The following is a 19768-nucleotide window of genomic DNA, read 5'->3' on the forward strand; positions in this document are numbered from 1 at the left end:
CCTGGGACATCAGGGACATCAGGGACATCAGGCCATGGACTCGAGGCGATCAGTGTCCCCAGGGCGTGGGGACACAGCGGAGGGCGGCGCTCGGGGCTCCTGCCCGTCCTGCCACTGCAGCCGTGCCGGACCCAAAGCCGGGCTCCCGTTTCACACCCTGCAAAGAGAGGGAATGAGTAAAAGCAGCGGCATCCTGGGGAAGCTGAGTCACTCTTTCCTTTCTCTGCCCAGTGTTTTGCGGTATTTTTAACGGCCCTTATCCGGTGCCCGGGAGGCTGGTGGTGGTTTTCATCCCCAGGGGTGCCCGTGGCTGCCAACCCTCCCTTTTCCCTGGATCAGATCTGCAGTGGGACAGAGCTGTGCTGGGATGGAGCACACAGACCCTGCTCAGGATGCTCCTGGCGCTGCTCCTCATCCCAGCTCCCACCCTGGTTCTCCCAGCAGAGCTGGGATTTGCTGCCTCAGCCCTGAACCTCCCTGTGAATCCATCCCGTGTTATCCCTGCTGGGAGTTCAGGGAAGTGACCTCTCCCTGTGGCAGGGGTGCAGCAGGAGGAGCAGCCGGGGAGGGGAGGCTGGGATGGACCTGGAGCTGGGGCAGAGGGAGGTTCTGGTTCCTGGAGGCTCTGGATCTCTCCTGACCCCGTTCCCTCTGGATCTCTCCTGACCCCGTTCCCTCCTCTCCCCAGGTGCCGGCGCCTGCCCGGGCAGAGGTGGCTGTGACGGCCGAGGGCAGAGAGCTGGTGCTGGTGCTGGAGAGGAACCAGTGAGTGTGGGGCTGGCACTGGGAGGGACCCTGGGGCTCCCTGCCGGGTCCCAGCTGGGCTGGCACTGTCTGGGCAGGGGAGGGACAGCCCAGTGTGGCTCCGTTTGGGCTGAAATGCTCCTTTGGCCACCAGGGTCACCTGGGCTCCTTCTCTGGTTCAGTTTGGATGTAGGTGGCAGCAGCACCTGTGCCCTGTGCTCTGTCCCTGTGCCCTTTGCCCTGTCCCTTGTCTCCTGTCCCTTGTCTCCTGTCCCTGTCCTGTGTCCCCTGTCCCCTGTGCCCTATCCCTTATCCCTTGTCCCCTGTCCCTTGTCTTCTGTCCCTGTGCCCCATCCCCTGTGCCCTGTCCCCTGTCCCTGTGCCCCATCCCCTGTGCCCTGTCCCCTGTCCCTGTGCCCTGTCCCTGTGCCCTGTCCCTGTGCCCCATCCCCTGTGCCCTGTCCCTGTGCCCTGTCCCTGTGCCCTGTCCCCTGTGCCACTCAGCCGGCCTGGCCTCCCCTGGGGCAAGGACAGAACCTGTGCCCATCTGCCCTGCCCTCCTGTCCCTCTGCCTGGCACCTTGTGGCCCAGGGTCAGCCTGGGATGGGACCAGCTCAGCCACCCCAGCCCCCTTTCCCTGGCCAGGATTTGCCTTTCCTGTGTCCTCAGCCCTCCTGTCCCCATGTCCCCACCCTGTCCCCGTGTCCCCTTGCCCTGCAGCCCCCCACGTGTCCCTGGCAGGGAGCAGGCAGAGCTGCTGTGTCCTGTCTGAGCTGTGATGGGGTCTCTGGTGCCAGGCAGGGTGAGCCACAAACGAGCCACAGGGACGTGGCTGGGGCCGCACTGGCGGCAAAACAGCGAGAGAGGGGTGGGAGGGCTGTTCTGGGAGCTCTGCTGCTTCATTTTAAACAGCAGAATTAAACCTTTGGGACGGTGCCAAACCCCAAACTGAGAGCTAAACTGAGAACTAAACTGAGAGCACAGGAAACCCAGCTGGCTTTGTCCTTCTCTGGGGGCTGAGCCCCCTGCAGGGGTGCTGCCCTTCCATGGGGACCTGCCATCCCCAGGGGACTGCAGGCTTCCAGCAGATCCCCATCACCCTGGGATCTGGGCAAGGTCACACAGACCTGGGCAATGCAGGAAGCCCATCTTTTCCTTTTCCCTTTTCCCTTTTCCCTTTTCCCTTTTCCCTTTTCCCTTTTCCCTTTTCCCTTTTCCCTTTTCCCTTTTCCCTTTTCTTTCCCTTTTCCCTTTTCCCTTTTCCCTTTTCCCTTTTCTTTCCCTTTTCCCTTTTCCCTTTTCCCTTTTCCCTTTTCCCTTTTCCCTTTTCCCTTTTCTTTCCCTTTTCCCTTTTTCCTTCTCCTTCCTCTCCTGGTTCAGCCTGGTTCAGGCTCAGCTCAGGGGCTGTGTGGGTGGTTCAGGCTCAGCTCAGGGGCTGTGTACATGGCCCAGCCCGGCTCAGGCTCAGCTCAGGGGCTGTGTACATGGCTCAGCCCGGCTCAGGCTCAGCTCAGGAGATCTGTACGTGGCTCAGTCAGGTTTAGGGCTGGCTCAGGGGCTGTGTGGGTGGTTCAGGCTCAGCTCAGGGGCTGTGTGGATGGTTCAGCTGGGTTCAGGCTCAGCTCAGGGGCTGTGTGGGTGGTTCAGCTGGGGACCGGCTCAGCTCAGGGGCTGTGTACATGGCTCAGCCCGGCTCAGGCGGGGGGCTGCTCAGCTCAGGGGCTGTGTGGCTGGCTCAGGCTCAGCTCAGGGGCTGTGTGGGTGGCTCAGGCTCAGCTCAGGGGCTGTGTACATGGCCCAGCCCGGCTCAGGCTCAGCTCAGGGGCTGTGTGGGTGGCTCAGCCCGGCTCAGGCTCAGCTCAGGAGATCTGTACGTGGCTCAGTCAGGTTTAGGGCTGGCTCAGGGGCTGTGTGGGTGGCTCAGCTCAGGGGCTCGCTGCGCTGAGCCCTGCAGCAGCCCTGCCCCTCTCTCCCCGCAGGCTGCTGGCCCCAGGGTACACAGAGACGCACTACAGCGAGCGGGGCCAGCCCGTGACCGTGACCCCCAACCGCACGGTGGGTGCGGGGCTCCCCCGCCTTTGGGCTCCGTTTTGGAGCCAGAGCCGCTCCGGGGCGGGCGGTTCTCAGCAGGAATCGGCTCCTGGCCGGGACAGAGCTCGGACACGAGCACCGGCGGCAGCAGCCGCTGCCCTGTCCCCTCCGCCGCCTGTCACCCTGCCAGCCCGGCTGGCACCCACAGGGAGCTCCGGAGCCTCCGGGCCCGGCGGGGCGGCGCTCCCGGGATGGAGATGGGGAGATGGGGAGGGGAAATGGAAATGGGGAGATGGAAAAGGGAAATGGAAATGGGGAGATGGAAATGGGAAAAAGGGGAGATGGAAATGGGGAGATTGAGAAGGGAAATGGAGATGGGGAGAGGAAATGGGGAAATGGGGAGATGGAAATGGGAAAATGGAAATGAGGGAAATGGAAATGGGGAGATGGAGAGGGGAGATGGAAATGGGGAAGTGGAAATGGGGAGATGGAAATGGGGAAAAGGGGAGATTGAGAGGGGAAATGGGGAAATGGAGAGGGGAGATGGAGAGGGGGAGATGGAAATGGGAAAATGGAAATGGGGACATGGAGAAATGGAAATGGGGAGATGGAAATGGGAAAATGGAAATGAGGTGATGGAGAGGGGAAATGGAAATAGGGAGCTGAAGAGGGGAGATGGAAATGGGAAGGGGAAATGAGGAGATGGAGAGGGAAATGGAAATGGGGAAATGGAGATGAGGAGATGGAAATGGGGAAATGGAGATGAGGAGACGGAGAAGGGAAATGGAAATTGGGAGATGGAGAAGGGGAATGGGGAAATGGAAACGGGAGCTGGCTAAGGGGAGCTTTCCTGGGATCGGCACTGGGGCTGCTGCTCTAGATAAACTCTCCTCTCTCTCCAGGAGCACTGTCACTACCACGGACACGTCCGCGGCCACGGCGGCTCCTGGGTCGTGATCAGCACCTGCTCGGGAATACGGTATGGGGAGAACTGGGAATGAACTGGGAATGGGGGAACTGGGGGAACTGGGAATGGGGGATGGGGGATTGGGAATGGGGAATGGGGGAACTGGGAATGGGGAATGGGGGATTGGGAATGGGGGATTGGGGATGGGGGAACTGGGAATGGGAACTGGGAATGGGAACTGGGGGAACTGGGAATGGGAACTGGGAATGGGGGAACTGGGAATGGGGGATTGGGAACTGGGGGAACTGGGAATGGGGGACTGGGAATGGGGAACTGGGAATGGGGAACTGGGAATGGGGGAACTGGGGATGGGGTAGAACTGGGAATGGGGGAACTGGGAATGGGGAACTGGGAATGGGGAATGGTGGGATTGGGAATGGGGGACTGGGAATGGGGAACTGGGAATGGGGGAACTGGGAATGGGGAATGGGGGAACTGGGAATGGGGGACTGGGGGAACTGGGAATGGGAATGGGGAACTGGGAATGGGGGAACTGGGGATGGAGGAACTGGGAATGGGGAATTGGGAATGGGGAACTGGGGATGGGGGAATGGGAAAGGGGAACTGGGGATGGGGGAATTGGGAATGAGGGAATTTGGAATGGGGGAATTGAAAATGGGGAAATTGGGAATGGGGGAAGGAGTAGGTTATAAAGGAAGGAGTAGGGTATAAAGGAAGGAGTAAGGAATGGGAAATCAGGATTGGAGGATTGCAGGGTCAGGGGGTTGTGGAGCTGACAAAGGGTGGGATGGATCCACTGCTCCCTGTCTCTGCAGGGATCCCCTTTGGGACCACCCAGAGCAGCACCAATGCTCCTGCAGGCCCAGCTCCAAATGCTTTTTGGGACTGATTTTTCATTGCTCCCATCTTGTTCCTCTCCCTTCTCCCATCCTTCACCCAACCCAGCACTGGCAGCATGACCTTACCCCAGGACTCTGATCCCTGTAGGGGCCAAGTCCCTGCACCCCAGAGCAGGTGTCCCAGGCTGAGCTTTGTTCCCTGCTCTGAACGGGGGAGGTTTTGGTGCCCAGGGGCTGTTTGGGCAGAGATCCCCAGCTCTTGTCCCTGCTCTCCCCTCGGGTCTGGACCAGGCTGATGTGCCAGAGTCTGTGGGGTGGAAGCACCACAGGAGCCTTTGGGGCTGTTCCCATTTCCAGGGGCCTCATAGTGCTGAGCAGCAACACCAGCTACTACCTGAGACCCCTGGGGACCCCTGAGCCAGGTCTCCACCTCATCCACCGAGCAGAGCACCTGCCCATGCCAGGGGGCACCTGTGGGCACGGCCAGCACCTGGGGAGCACCGTGGCTGGCATTGCCCAGCTCTTCCAGCCGCAGCACCCACGGGTAAATGAACTCGGGGAAATCCTCACGGGTAAATCCTCACGGATAAATTCACTTGGGGAAATCCTCATGGGTAAATCATCATGGGAAATCCTCACGGGTAAATGAACTCGGGGAAATCCTCACAGGTAAATCCTCATGGTAAATCCTCACAGGTAAATCCTCATGGGTAAATCTTCATGGGTAAATCCTCACAGGTAAATGAACTTGGGGGAATCCTCACGGGTAAATTCTAATGGGTAAATCCTGGTGGGTGAATCCTCACGGGTAAATCCAGCTGGGAAAATCCTGGTGGGTAAATGCTCATGGGTAAATGCTCATAAGTAAATCCCCTCAGGAAATCCTCACGGATAAATCCATTCAGGATCTGTCTGGGGACAGGCAGAGGGCTGGGAGGCTCTCTTGGCACTGCTGCCAGCTCCCATGTCCCAGCAGCTGGGCAGGGCTGTGCAGGCAGGTGGGGTGGGAGAGTCTGTGTGGGTGGCTTGAGTTTGGGCAGGAGACCCCAGAGGACACGTGGGCTGGGTCTTGGTGCTGCATCCTACAGTGTGGGATGTTCCCTGGCCACATGTTCCCTGGCACCTTGAGCCTCAGTTTCCCCTCTGAGCTGTCCCTCTGAGCAGCTCTGGTGTCTGGAGGGTGCCCTGAGCCAAGGGCTGCCCCTCTTTGCTGAGCCCTGTGTCTGCCTGCAGGCCAAAAGAGATGCCTGGAGGACCATGAAGTACATGGAGCTCTTCATCGTTGCTGATCACACCCTGGTGAGTGCTAGGGGCAGAAATCCGTCTGTGTCTCCACCCTGGATTTACCCCGTGACCCTTCCCATGCTCTTCTCTCTCCAGTACAGGAACCAGAACCTCAACCTGGGCCACACCAAGCAGCGCATCGTGGAGATTGCCAACTACGTGGACAAGGTGAGGGACCTGCCAGACCCTTGTGTGGCCCTCAGGGACTGGCCCATGTCACCAGGGCAAGGAATCATTGAATTATGGAATTGTTAAGGTCAGAAAAGAATCTTTAAGTCCTTCGAGTCCAACCATTCCTAGCACTGCCAAGGCCACCACTGCCCATGTCCCCAAGTGCCACATGCTCAGGGCTTTAAATCCCTTCAGGGGTGGGGACTCCAAACCTCCCTGGGAGCTGTGCCAGGGCTGGGCATCCATCAGGGAATTTGGGAGTTCTCTGAGCATGTGATGGGAAGGGCTTTGTGCCCCCTGGGCTGAGCTCAGCAGGAAAGTGCTGGCCCCTGCCTGGGATCAGTGCCAGCATCTTTGGCAAGGAAGGGACACACTGAGTCACTGAGTGTCCTTGTGCCACCCTGGCTGGCTCCTGTGCCACACCTGTACGCGTGGAGCTTGCAGGTGGATTTGGGACAGGTGTGTTCTGCAGTTACACAGCCAGAGGGAACCAGGGAGGGAGGATGGCCAGGGAATTCCTGTCCCCACCCCTCCAGCTGTCCCCTCCTGCAGTTCTACAGGCTGCTGAACATCAAGGTGGCCCTGATTGGGCTGGAGGTATGGACAGAGCGGGACCAGTGCACGGTGAGCAGCGACGCCAACGCCACGCTCTGGGCCTTCCTGCAGTGGAAGAAGTCGCTGAGGGCGCGCAAGAAGCACGACAACGCCCAGCTGCTGACGTGGGTCCCTGGGCTGGGGACACGGGGTGGGGGTCCCAGCTGGGCTGGCACTCCAAACCCACCCCTGGGTGCTGAGCTGCCCCGTTCTCCTGCCCGGGCAGGGGGAAGACCTTCGGGGGCACCACCATCGGAATGGCTCCACTGGAGGGGATGTGCAGCGCCGACAACTCCGGAGGGGTCAGTGTGGTGAGTGTGGGGAACAGGAGCTCTGGTCCAGGGCAGCCAGCTGGCCCTGGAGGCCCAATAGGGCGGGTGCAGTCCTGTCCTCGGTCCTCTTTGGGTGTCCTGGATGAGTCCCCAAGCTGAAATGAATGGACCAGGAGACCAGGTGTGGTTATCCCAGTGAGCCCTCAAACAGAAATGAATGGGCCAGGAGACCAAGTGTGGTTATCCCAGTGAGCCCCCAGGCTGAAATGAATGGGCCAGGAGACCAAGTGTGGTTATCCCAGTGAGCCCCCAAGATGAAATGAATGGGCCAAGAGACCAAGTGTGGTTATCCCAGTGAGTCCCCAAGCTGAAATGAATGGGCCAAGAGACCAGCTCCTTTTTTAAGGCCTTTATTCCCGGACAAGCCCCCTTGCTGAAATGAATGGACCAGGAGACCAGGTGTGGCTATCCCGGACGAGCCCCCAAACAGAAATGAATGGGCCAGGAGACCAGCTCCTTTTTTAAGGCCTTTATTAAAAGTCAGCTTTGGGTGGGGAACCCGAGGGGTTGTGCACACCACACTGTCTCCTAGGGACTCTCCCAGCTGGCAGCAGGGTTGGCATCTCCTGTGCTGCTCCTGTCCCTCGTGCTGCAGAGCCCCTTCTTCTGCTCTCTGGGTTTCTGGGATCATCTCTATCCAGATAACTTCTCCTCCTCCTGGTGCTGGCCCTGGGCATGATGGGGTGGTCATGGTGGCCTTGGTGACCTTGGATCCCTGGGCAGGGTGGTGGGGGCACCCAGGTTTCTGGGTTTTGGGATGTGCTCTGGGTTTTAAGCAGTTGGCTCCAGCCAAGAACTTCCCAACAGTCCCACATGGGAATATCAGGAGACCAAACCCCATTTCTGCCAGGAACCTCCCTCCAACCCCTCCTCCTACGGGTTCTAGCTGCATCCAGGGCTGTGGTCCCTCTATCCCCATCTCTGCTGTGGGTGACCCCTGTCCCTTGCCTGTGGTGGCTGTGCTGAGCCGTTCCCCGTGCAGGACCACGCGGAGCAGCCCATCGGAGCCGCGGCCACCATGGCCCACGAGATCGGCCACAACTTCGGCATGGTCCACGACACCAAGGGCTGCTGCGTGGAGGCCACCCCGGAGCAGGGCGGCTGCGTCATGGCAGCAGCCACGGGGTGAGTGGGGCTGGCCCTGGGTGTGTCCCCAGTGCCCTGGGTGTGTCCCTAAAGCCACCAGCAGCCTGTGGGTGCTGTGTGCAGCTGGGAGTCGGCAGGGAATGTTGTCACCTCTGCTCTGGAGACAGGCTGGGAGAGCTGGGAGTGCTCCCCTGGAGAAGGGAAAATTCCAGGGAATGCTCAGAGTCCCTGCAGGGGCTCCAGGAGAGCTGGAATTTGGGACAAGGCCTGGAGGGACAGGACACAGGGAATGGCTCCACTGGGAAAGGGGAGATGGGGCTGGGATCTTGGGAAGGAATTCCTGCCTGGGCTGCAATTCCCAGATTTGCTGTGGCCGCCCCTGGATCCCTGGCAGTGCCCAAGGCCAGGCTGGATCCCCCTGGGACAGTGGGAGGTGTCCCTGCCATGGATGGGGTGGCACCATAATCCATCTGCTTGGTGCCTGTTGCCTTTCCAGAGTCCTTCTCCCTTTGGGATTTCCATCCCAGATATCCCTGCACTGATGAAAAGCAGGGATTTTATTCCCTGTTTATTCCCTGGTATTTGAACCCACCTGCTCTGCCAATTAGGAAGGAACAGGGGGACCCCACTTCTGGTTTCAGGGGTGCAGACCCTGGCATTGATCCCACAGGATTTAACCTCTGCCTGGGCCGATTGTGGTGGGGAAAAGCACATTTCTGACTGTGCTCAGCCTGTCCCTATTGCACAGCCATGTATATGTGTATATATAAATACATACAGGGTGCACTGGCTTGCTCAGCCTCCATAACCTGTGAGCTCTTACAGGTTTCACTCCAGCTCAAGAGATTTCAAAACCATTTTTATAAAACATCTTCTGAGTCATCTCGAGAATGAGATGTCCTGATATGAAAATGTTTTTCAGCTTTAAGGGGAAATGAAACTGTTTTGAAGAAGGAGGAAATGCTTCCTTCTTCTTCATAAACCACCAAAACCCCACAAACTGTGAAATTAGAGAAGAATCTTGCTCAGAGGTTCTGTAGAAAATGGGTGTTTCTCCTGTTTCTCAGCTCCTTACACACTGTAGGCTCTGACTATTTTAATTTTTTTGCTGCTCTCTGGGTGCTTTTTGGTGTTTCTTTTCCACATTTCTTTGATGTTAAGTGCTTGTGGGGTATTTCAGTAGCCCAGGTGTGTGCTTGCTGTGGTGGTTCAGTGAGAACAGGAAGGGTTTGGTTGGTGAGAGCTGTGTGGGGAGCAGGGGGCCCTGCAGGTGTGGGGACCTGCCCTGTGGGTGGCTCAGGGGTTTTTGTGGTGTCCCAGGGCAGAGGTGACATCTGCAGCAGTGCTGGGCTGGCATCTGCAGCTTGGGGATCACACCAGGGGGGTTCCAGTCTCAGGAGGGGGGTTGATGTCCCAGGGGTGATGGACAGAGGCTCTGTCTGCCCCCCACCCCATTCCTGAGCATTGTGGCTCAGAACTGTGCCCTGGATGTTGGTGTGGCTGTGCCAGCTGGCGTGGGAGATGTTCCTGGGCTCACTGAACAGTGGGGAACCTGCTCTTGGGAGGGTTTGGTTCAACTTGTCCATGTCCCAAATCCCCAGTTCTCACTGATTTCTCACCTCCTCCTGGCCCTGCTCCCCCTTTTCCCCCACAGCCACCCCTTCCCTCGCGTGTTCAGCTCCTGCAGCAAGAGGCAGCTGGAGAATTACTTCCAGAAGGGAGGGGGAATGTGTCTCTTCAACCTGCCCGACACCAAGGACCTGGTGGTGGCACGGAAATGTGGCAATGGCTTCCGGGAGGAGGGAGAGGACTGTGACTGCGGGGAGGTGGAGGTACAGGGGGTCTCATGGGGTTGGGGGTACAGGGGGGTCCTTGTGGGATTGGGGGTGCAAGGGGGTCCTGCTGGGAATGGAGGGACAGAGTGACCCTGCTGGGACTGGGGGACAGAGTGACTCTCCTGGGATCAGGGGACAGAGTGACCCTGCTGGGACTGGGGGGAACAGAGTGACCCTGCTGGGAATGGAGGGACAGAGTGACCCTGCTGGGAATGGAGGGACAGAGTGACCCTGCTGGGACTGGGGGACAGAGTGACCCTGCTGGGATTGGGGTGACAGAGAGACCCTCCTGCAGCCCTTCTCAGCTGAGGGAATTCCTGCACAGGGCATTTCCAAGGGAAGGGTTGGCTGTCACCACAGGGACTCCATCCCAAGGGCTTTTCCCAGCCCCACCTTCCTGAATCCATTTGTCCCAGTCCTGGTTTCTCCTTGACTCTCCCCTTGAGTGCCTCAGTTTCCCCCACTGCAGGATGAGAAGGGCAGTGTAGTGATGGGTGGGGAAGGGGCTGGGGGCAGTGCTGGGGAAGGGATGGAACCTTTGCCCATGGAGTTGTTCTCTCCATGCAGGAATGCACCAACCCCTGCTGCAACGCTCACAACTGCACGCTCAAGGAGGGGGCCCAGTGTGCCCACGGCGACTGCTGCCACAGCTGCAAGGTGGGACCCCACCCTGCCAGCCCCTGCCCGTGGGATGAGGTGGGACCCGGCCCTGCCATTCCCCTGGGACTCCTCTGCTTGTCCATCTGTGCCTGATGGGCAGAGCTCATGTGCAGCCTTGAGTCTGCAGGAGAATCCTGGGGTGGGCTGGGTGAGAAGGGACCTCAGAGCCCACCCAGAGCCACCCCTGCCACGGCAGGGACACTTGCACTGTCCCATTGCTCCAGTCCCAGTGTCCAGTCTGGCCTTGGGCACTGCCAGGGATCCAGGGCTGCCCACCCTGCCTGTGAACAATTCCTGCCCAGTATCCCATCCATCCCTGCCTCTGGCAGTGGGAACCGTTCCCTGAGTCCTGCCCCTCCAGGCCCTTTCCCAAACTCCCTCTCCAGGAGAATTCCAGCTTTGTCTGGCTGAGGTCCAGCTGAGGAACGTGTCCCTGTACCTGACAGCCCCCAGCAGGCTCACAGGGCATCTGTGAGGGGTTTACAGCTGCCAGCTGTGCCAGCTGTGCCAGGAGGCACTGCCAGCTCAAGGCTGTCCCCTCGGCTGTGTGCTGACACCCTGTCACATCCGCTCAACCCCAGAGGAGTCGTGATGGTTCATTCGATCCCAGGGTGAAAAAGACAAAAGCAAGAGACTCAGGTTTTGTTCAGCAGAAAGCAGCAATGCAGTTTATTGCATGTCAACAATTCAGTTTTGTGATAGAAGAGGGAGAGAGAGAAGGAGATAAAGGAAACAAAGTAAAAAGAGAGAGAGGGAGAGAGAAAGGATGGGATGGGATGTAGCTACCAGCAGACAGGAGCATCCTTGTGGTGTCCAGAGATAGACACATCTTCAATCCAATGGGGAGAAAGAGATCTCAGAGTCTCTTTAGGAAAGTCACTTTTTATAGTCCTGTTCCAAAGCCAGTGGCCTCTGGCCAAAAGGTGGGAGATTTATGGACTGTTGTGTGTGGAGATCATTGCTCCAAGGAAAAGGTGCTGGAACAGGCACTGAGAGCAGCACCCTGAGAGCAGCACCAGGCACAGGCACAGACAGTGCTGGGCAGCACCAGCACAGGCACAGACAGTGCTGGGCAGCACCAGCACAGGCACAGACAGTGCTGGGCAGCACCAGGCACAGCACAGACAGTGCTGGGCAGCACCAGGCACAGCACAGACAGTGCTGGGCAGCACCAGCACAGGCACAGACAGTGCTGGGCAGCACCAGCACAGGCACAGACAGTGCTGGGCAGCACCAGCACAGCACAGACAGTGCTGGGCAGCACCAGGTACAGGCAGCACCAGCACAGGCACAGACAGTCCATGGCAGCACCAGGGACAGGCACAGACAGTGCTGGGCAGCACCAGCACAGGCACAGACAGTGCTGGGCAGCACCAGCACAGACACAGACAGTGCTGGGCAGCACCAGGCACAGGCACAGACAGTGCTGGGCAGCACCAGGCACAGGCACAGACAGTGCTGGGCAGCACCAGCACAGGCACAGACAGTGCTGGGCAGCACCAGGCACAGCACAGACAGTGCTGGGCAGCACCAGCACAGGCACAGACAGTGCTGGGCAGCACCAGCACAGCACAGACAGTCCATGGCAGCATCAGCACAGCCAGCACAGAATCCTGGGCCAGCATCCACCTGGGCCAGGCCAGAACTCAGCTCCAGAGCAGTGCTGGGTCCTGTGTCTCAGTCTCTGCTGATGGTTTTGAGGCAGATCAGGGAAACTTCAGACCAACTCTCACACCCCCCGTCCCTGCAGCTGAAGGCGGCCGGGACCCTGTGCAGGGAAGCCGCGGGATCCTGCGACCTGCCCGAGTTCTGCACGGGCTCCTCTCCGTACTGCCCGGCCAACGTGTACCTGCTGGACGGCTCCGAGTGCGCGCACGGCCGCGCCTACTGCAGCACCGGCATGTGCATGACCCACCAGCAGCAGTGCGTGCAGCTCTGGGGGCCAGGTCAGCCCGCAGCCCCGGGTCCCCCTGGTGCTGCCTCTAGTATGGGAAAACTTACCCTGGGGTCCCCCTGGTGCTGCCTCTAGTATGGGAAAACTTACTCTGCTAACGCCCAAAGCAAAAAAAATCTGTGAGGTACAGGGTCAGAAGATTCAGCCGTCTTTATAAACCACATTGCAAAGATGACTTTGGACCTTGGGGTTTTGGGAAGAGATTTCCAGCATCTCTTCTCCTGCCACAACTTAGTTCTGCAGTGGCACTGAAACAATTGAACCAACTGTGGTGTTGGCTGAGTAAGGAGACCCTTGCATTGAGTGATATGCTGGGGTGATATCCAGGAGCTGGGGTGATATCCAGGGCTGGGGTGATATCCAGGGGCTGGGGTGATATCCAGGAGCTGGGGTGATATCCAGGAGCTGTGGTGATATCCAGGGCTGGGGTGATATCCGGGGGCTGGGGTGATATCCAGGGGCTGGGGTGATATCCAGGGCTGGGGTGATATCCAGGAGCTGGGGTGATATCCAGGGTTGGGGGTGATATCCAGGAGCTGGGGTGATATCCAGGGCTGGGGGTGATATCCAGGACTGGGGGTGATATCCAGGGCTGGGGTGATATCCAGGGCTGGGGTGATATCCAGGAGCTGGGGTGATATCCAGGAGCTGGGGTGATATCCAGGGGCTGGGGTGATATCCAGGGCTGGGGTGATATCCGGGGCAGGGGTGATATTCAGGAGCTGGGGTGATATCCAGGGGCTGGGGTGATATCCAGGAGCTGGGGTGATATCCAGGGCTGGGGTGATATCCAGGGCTCGGGTGATATCCAGGGGCTGGGGTGATATCCAGGGGCTGGGGGTGCCCCTGGAATCCTGGCACAGGTTGGACATTGGGGTTTGGAGCAGCTGGGATATGGGAGGTGTCCCTGCCCATGGTAGGAGGTGGAGCTGGCTGGGCTTTGAGGTCTCAAACCATTCTGTGAACAAAATCCTTCACAAGACTGCAGAAAAGGGGAATTTCCCTCCTGTCCTTGGGAGACCTTCCCATGGTGTACCAGTGTCCAGCCTGGCCTGGGGCACTGCCAGGGATGAAGGGGCAGCCACAGCTGCTCTGGGCACCCTGTGCCAGCCCCTCCATGAGCCCCCAGCTGCTGCTGCAGCTCCCAGGACTCCTCCCTGTGTGCAGGAGCGTGGCCAGCGCCTGACGCCTGCTTCCAGGACGTGAACATGGCTGGGAACACCTACGGCAACTGCGGCAAGGACAGCCAGGGCCGCTACGTCAAGTGTGACAAGAGGTGGGTGTGACAGGAGGTGGGTGCAGCGCTGGCCCTGTGACCCCTGCCCTGCCCTGCCACCCTGCCAAGGGACTGGGAGCACCACAGCCCAGAGTCCCAGCCCTGAGGAAGCCACCAGGTCCCTGCTGGGCTCTGTCCCCATCGCTCTGGGCTCAGTGATCTCGAGGTCCTTCCCAGCCCCAGCCATCCTGTGATTCCCTTGTCCCACCACGAGCACCTCCCAGCCCTGATGGAAAATCAAACCAGTGCATGGAGATGCTTTTGAGGGGGTGTGTGCTCTCTGTGGTTCCCAGTGATTCCAGGGGCGCTGGAATCCCCCTGCCCAGCCGTTCCTCCACCCTTTCTGTGCTGTCCATTTAACCTGCTGACAGCGCGGCCACAAACCCAGCGGGGACGATCCCGCAGCAGTGGGACGGTGGGGCTGGCAGGGTCCCAGCTGCCCTCGGCTGTGCCCCCTCCAGGGATGCCATGTGCGGGAAGATCCAGTGCCAGAGCTCTGCCAAGAAGCCCCAGGGCACCAACACGGTGTCCATCGACACCACGATCCGCTTCAAGGGCCGCGAGGTCAAGTGCCGCGGCACCTTCGTCTACAGCGCCAAGGACGACCAGGAGGACCTGTCCGACCCGGGGCTGGTGCTGACGGGCACCAAGTGTGGGGATGGGATGGTGAGTGCCCCTCCTGGGCCCAGTGTGAGCTCCCTGGGGTCAGTGTGCGCTCCCTGGGGTCAGTGCCCCTCCTGGGCCCAGTATGAGCTCCCTGGGGTCAGTGTGAGCTCCCTGGGGTCAGTGTGAGCTCCCTGGGGTCAGTGTGCACTCCCTGGGCCCAGTGTGAGCTCCCTGGGGTCAGTGTGAGCTCCCTGGGGTCAGTGCCCCTCCTGGGCCCAGTATGAGCTCCCTGGGGTCAGTGTGAGCTCCCTGGGGTCAGTGTGAGCTCCCTGGGGTCAGTGTGCACTCCCTGGGGTCAGTGTGAGCTCCCTGGGGTCAGTGTGCGCTCCCTGGGGTCAGTGCCCCTCCCTGGGGTCAGTGTGAGCTCCCTGGGGTCAGTGTGCACTCCCTGGGCCCAGTGTGAGCTCCCTGGGGTCAGTGTGAGCTCCCTGGGGTCAGTGCCCCTCCTGGGCCCAGTATGAGCTCCCTGGGGTCAGTGTGAGCTCCCTGGGGTCAGTGTGAGCTCCCTGGGGTCAGTGTGCACTCCCTGGGGTCAGTGTGAGCTCCCTGGGGTCAGTGTGCACTCCCTGGGGTCAGTGTGAGCTCCCTGGGGTCAGTGTGAGCTCCCTGGGGTCAGTGTGCACTCCCTGGGGTCAGTGCCCCTCCCTGGGGTCAGTGTGAGCTCCCTGGGGTCAGTGTGCACTCCCTGGGGTCAGTGTGAGCTCCCTGGGGTCAGTGTGCGCTCCCTGGGGTCAGTGTGAGCTCCCTGGGGTCAGTGTGAGCTCCCTGGGGTCAGTGTGAGCTCCCTGGGGTCAGTGTGAGCTCCTGGGGTCAGTGTGAGCTCCCTGGGGTCAGTGTGCGCTCCCTGAGGTCAGTGTGAGCTCCCTGGGGTCAGTGTGAGCTCCCTGGGGTCAGTGTGCGCTCCCTGAGGTCAGTGTGCGCTCCCTGGGGTCAGTGCCCCTCCCTGGGGTCAGTGCCCCTTCCTTTCCTGGGGTCAGTGCCCTTTCCTGGGGTCAGTGTGCACTCCCTGGGGTCAGTGCCTCTCCCTGGGGTCAGTGTGAGCTCCCTGGGGTCAGTGTGAGCTCCCTGGGGTCAGTTCCCCTTCCTTTCCTGAGGTCAGTGCCCTTTCCTGGGGTCAGTGCCCCTCTCTGGGGTCAGTGCCCCTCCCTGGGCTGGCTGTCCTGCCCATCACCCCCTCTGGGCTCTGTCCAGCCCCAGGGTGCCCAGGACTCCTCTGGTCACAGCCACGCCCTGGGACGTGGCTCCTCCCTCACCTGCAGGCTCGGGGACACCTCACCTGCTGTCACCAGGTGTCTGTGGGCCACCAGGCTCCTCTCACCTGGCTGTTTGTGGGCATTGCCAAATCCTCAGCCGTGTTTAGGCCACCAGACTGTTCCCTCTGCCCTCCAAGCTTCCTCACCACATCAGTCCAGAGTGGAGCAGCCCCAGTGGGAATTGCCCGTGGTTTGATGGATGAGGCTCCCTCCTGTGAAGAGATTGATTCCCAGAGGAAACAGGAGATCCCAGCCAGGGATCACTGTGACACAGCCAGGGCTAGCTGGGCACTGGCCTCTGCAGCCCCCAGGTGTCCAAGGGCTTTAGAGGGGCCAGCTGAGCTGGGAGAGGGCAGAGGCTGGGGGAGGAGGAAGGAGGGATGTGCTCCAGGGAGAGCTGGCTGTGCAGTCCCTGCTTGGCGTTTGAACAGTGACATTTTCACTGGGAAGGACAAAACTGTGACATTTTCATGAGGAAATGTGGCCAGTTTTGAAATCCAGCATTGTTTATTTTGGCCAGGTTTTTGGCCAGGTTTTTAGGGCCAGGTGGGAAATGGTTTCCCAGGAGCTGGCAGGGGTGTGGAGGGGCTGTGCTCTGCTGAGCCATCCTGGACAGGGAATGGCAGCAAAATCCACGGGCTGGAACGATGCAATTCCACCAGCCTGCACCTTCCAGCAGCCAGATCCTCGGGAGAACCCCCAGAGTGCCACCAGCGCCCTGTGCTGGGTCTGATTTACCAAAATAAGAGATTGATCTAATACTGATACTCAATTGTGAGGGACAAAAGGCTCTCTAACAGTTTAAAGTTAGAAAATGTATGTTTATTGTCAGGTAATCCTCTAAAAGGTACTGCAAAATCACAGGTGATCACAGAGTCTATTTATTGACAAAGGATTCAAACAAATACATATTCATAATAACAGCCCTTCCCATTCCCCACTTCCTATGGTAATTAGCTTGAATAGCTATTAAGCATTGATTGATTTCTTAAATTAAGTCTGGGGTCATTTTTTGTGGGGAGGGGTCTTAAAAGGAGGAAGTAAGGTGAGTCTTCCTCACCCCAAACTCTTGACCCTTTCTATCAATGACAATACAAATGATTTCTGGGGACAGTCCAGTTTTCCAAAGAATGGGTTCTGGTTGCATTGTCTGTTCCTTTGGATCTGCTCACTAATTTAATCTTTTCCCATTGTAAGCGCAGCTGAGCAAACACGAAATGACAGACAATCAATTAATTAAGTTTCAGCTAACTACTCCCTTCTAACTTTTAGTTATTTTCAGCAAGGTAGCCAAGCCCCCAGCTGTCTGAGGTGAGTGTGTCCCTGTGTCCCCGCAGGTGTGCAAGGACCGCCGGTGCCAGAACGTGTCGCTGCTGGAGCTGGAGGCGTGCGTGTCGCGCTGCCACGGCCACGGGGTGAGACCCGTGGGACCCCGGCTGTGCTGGGCTGCTCAGCCCCCCAAACTGCCCGGGGTGGGCGTGGGACCCAGCGGGGTCACACCTGTCACACCTGCCCGGGGTGGGCCCTGGGACCCAGCGGGGTCACACCTGTCACACCTGCCCCGGGTGGGCGTGGGACCCAGCGGGGTCACACCTGTCACACCTGCCCGGGGTGGGCCCTGGGACCCAGCGGGGTCACACCTGTCACACCTGCCCCGGGTGGGCGTGGGACCCAGCGGGGTCACACCTGTCACACCTGTCACACCTGTCCCGGGATGGGCCCTGGGACCCAGCGGGGTCACACCTGTCACACCTGCCCCGGGTGGGCGTGGGACCCAGCGGGGTCACACCTGTCACACCTGTCACACCTGTCCCGGGATGGGCCCTGGGACCCAGCGGGGTCACACCTGTCACACCTGCCCGGGATGGGCCCTGGGACCCAGTGGGGTCACACCTGTCACACCTGTCACACCTGCCCGGGATGGGCCCTGGGACCCAGTGGGGCCACACCTGTCACACCTGTCCTGGGATGGGCCCTGGGACCCAGCGGGGTCACACCTGTCACACCTGTCACACCTGCCCGGGATGGGCCCTGGGACCCAGCGGGGTCACACCTGTCACACCTGTCCCGGGTGGGGCTGGGCTGGGCTGGGCTCCTGCTCCAGGGAGGGCGAGGAGGTTGGGGTGCTGTGAAAGGAGATGGGGGGGCTGTGAAAGGAGGTTGGGGTGCTGTGAAAGGAGGTGGGGGGGCTGTGAAAGGAGGTTGGGGTGCTGTAAAAGGAGGTTGGGGTGCTGTAAGGACCGTCTGCAGAACTTGGAGCAGGGTCTGAGCTGAGTTTGGAGCTCAGAGGAGGTGCCTGGTCCCCCTGAGAGCAAAACAAGAGCTGGAAAGGGAACTGGGAGAGCAGAAAGCTGGGATGTGGTTCAGGAATGGGAAGAGAACTGGGAGAGCAGAAAGCTGGGATGTGGTTCAGGAATGGGAGGAGATGGGGCAGCAGAAAGCTGGGATGTGGTTCAGGAATGGGAGGAGAACTGGGAGAGCAGAAAGCTGGGATGTGGTTCAGGAATGGGAGGAGGCACCGTTCCCACAGCTGGAAGGTTCCAGAGGTTCGAGCTCTGTGGGGAGCAGGGCTTGGTCAGACGAGGCAACAGAAGCGCTGTGGGAATTCCTGCCGGGCTGTGGGAGGATGTGACACATAAAACTCCTGATTTACCTTTTGTGACAGGTACAACAGCCACACCCACCCTCTGCCTGCCCAGCGTGGCTGAGGCTCTCAGGGCTGGAGCTGGTCAGCCTGGAGAAGAGAAGGTTCTGGGGGGACCTTCCAGCACTAAAAGGGGCTCATAAAAAACAGAGAGGGTGACAGGACCAGGGGGGATGGCTTCAGACTGAAAGAGGAGATGTAGGTGGGATTTTGGGCAGGAATTGTTCCTGGCACAGGAGCCCAGAGCAGCTGTGGCTGCCCCTGATCCCTGGCAGTGCCCAAGGCCAGACTGGACACTGGGGCTGGAGCAATGGGACAGTGGGAGTGTCCCTGCCATGGCAGGGGGGCACTGGGGGGCTCTGAGGTCCCTTCCCCCCCAAACCATCCCAGCACTCTGTGATGTCCAAGGAGGAGCCGTGCCAGGGGTGTCCAGCTGTCCGTCCCTGCCCCATGAACCATCACCCCCACACATCCCTGGGGGTGCCCAACCCTCTCCTGTGCCCCCAGGTCTGCAACAGCAACAAGAACTGTCACTGTGACCCGGGCTGGGCCCCCCCGTTCTGCGAGGAGCCGGGTCTGGGGGGCAGCGTGGACAGTGGCCCCGTGCAGAGCCACGGTGAGCACAGCCTGTGCCGGGGCTGGGGGCTGCAGGGGGCCGGGGCTGGGGGCTGCAGGGGGGCTGCAGGGGGTGCCAGAGGGGGCTGGGGGCTTCCAGAGGGGTACGGGGGGGCTGGGGGCTTCCAGAGGAGTGCCAGGGGGTGCCAGAGGAGGCTGGGGGCTCCAGAGGGGCTGCAGGTGGTGCCAGAAGGGGCTGGGGGCTTCCAGGGGGGCTGGGAGCTCCCAGAGGGGCTGCAGGGGTTCCAGGTGGGCTGGGGGCTCCAGAGGGTTCCAGGGGGGCTGGGAGCCCCAGGAGGGCTGGGTGGGACCTGTTGGGGCAGCCCCCCGGCTGTGCCCAGCTCCGGCCGTTGGTGGCCAGCAGGGCTGGCTCCAGCTGGGTGCCAGGAACGGGCAGAGGGTCCCCACGTGCACACAGTGACCCTGGGGCTGCTCCAGCCTCACTGACCCTGCCCTGCCCTGCCCTGCCAGCCCACCAGCCCACCCTGATCGCCCTGGTTGTCATCTCGCTGTTCCTGCTGCCCGCCCTGGCTCTCAGCATCTACTACTGGTACCAGCAGGAGAACTCCCGGCTGCACAGGTGGATCCAGGAGACCAGGACCGGGGGCCACGGGGCCTGCAGGTGTGTGGGGCACCCCAAAATCCGCTGGGACTGTCCCCCAGCCCGGCAGGGTGGGAGCTGTGCTGCCCAGACCCTGCTGGGCTCTGGGAGATCCAGGGCTCAGCAATTCCCTGAGCCCAGGACACGAACAGACCCCAGACTGGACAGTGCCAGGGACGGCTGAACGGGGCTGGGATTGAGGGGGGCTGGATTGCCTGCAGGGTGACCAGCACAGAGTGACCAGCACTGACCAGC

The 19768-nt window shown here is 60.1% G+C and overlaps 1 protein-coding gene across 7 annotated transcripts in view; it reads left to right on the forward strand.

Annotated features, from left to right (window-relative positions):
- ADAM33 (ADAM metallopeptidase domain 33) overlaps nt 1–19768 on the forward strand; it is a 40125-nt gene that overhangs the window by 13613 nt on the left and 6744 nt on the right. For all 7 annotated transcript variants that reach the window (XM_056490087.1, XM_056490089.1, XM_056490090.1 and 4 more), the window contains exons 3-19: nt 689–765; nt 2724–2799; nt 3678–3754; nt 4900–5086; nt 5776–5841; nt 5923–5994; nt 6550–6716; nt 6818–6902; nt 7906–8048; nt 9664–9841; nt 10412–10501; nt 12255–12450; nt 13626–13734; nt 14196–14400; nt 16991–17068; nt 18805–18913; nt 19384–19534. In XM_056490087.1, the coding sequence (XP_056346062.1) occupies nt 689–765; nt 2724–2799; nt 3678–3754; nt 4900–5086; nt 5776–5841; nt 5923–5994; nt 6550–6716; nt 6818–6902; nt 7906–8048; nt 9664–9841; nt 10412–10501; nt 12255–12450; nt 13626–13734; nt 14196–14400; nt 16991–17068; nt 18805–18913; nt 19384–19534 (2066 nt within the window). The remainder of the gene's footprint in view (nt 1–688; nt 766–2723; nt 2800–3677; nt 3755–4899; nt 5087–5775; nt 5842–5922; nt 5995–6549; nt 6717–6817; nt 6903–7905; nt 8049–9663; nt 9842–10411; nt 10502–12254; nt 12451–13625; nt 13735–14195; nt 14401–16990; nt 17069–18804; nt 18914–19383; nt 19535–19768) is intronic.

This window comes from Oenanthe melanoleuca, chromosome 4 (genome assembly GCF_029582105.1).
Source record: "Oenanthe melanoleuca isolate GR-GAL-2019-014 chromosome 4, OMel1.0, whole genome shotgun sequence".
Lineage (NCBI taxonomy): Eukaryota > Metazoa > Chordata > Aves > Passeriformes > Muscicapidae > Oenanthe > Oenanthe melanoleuca.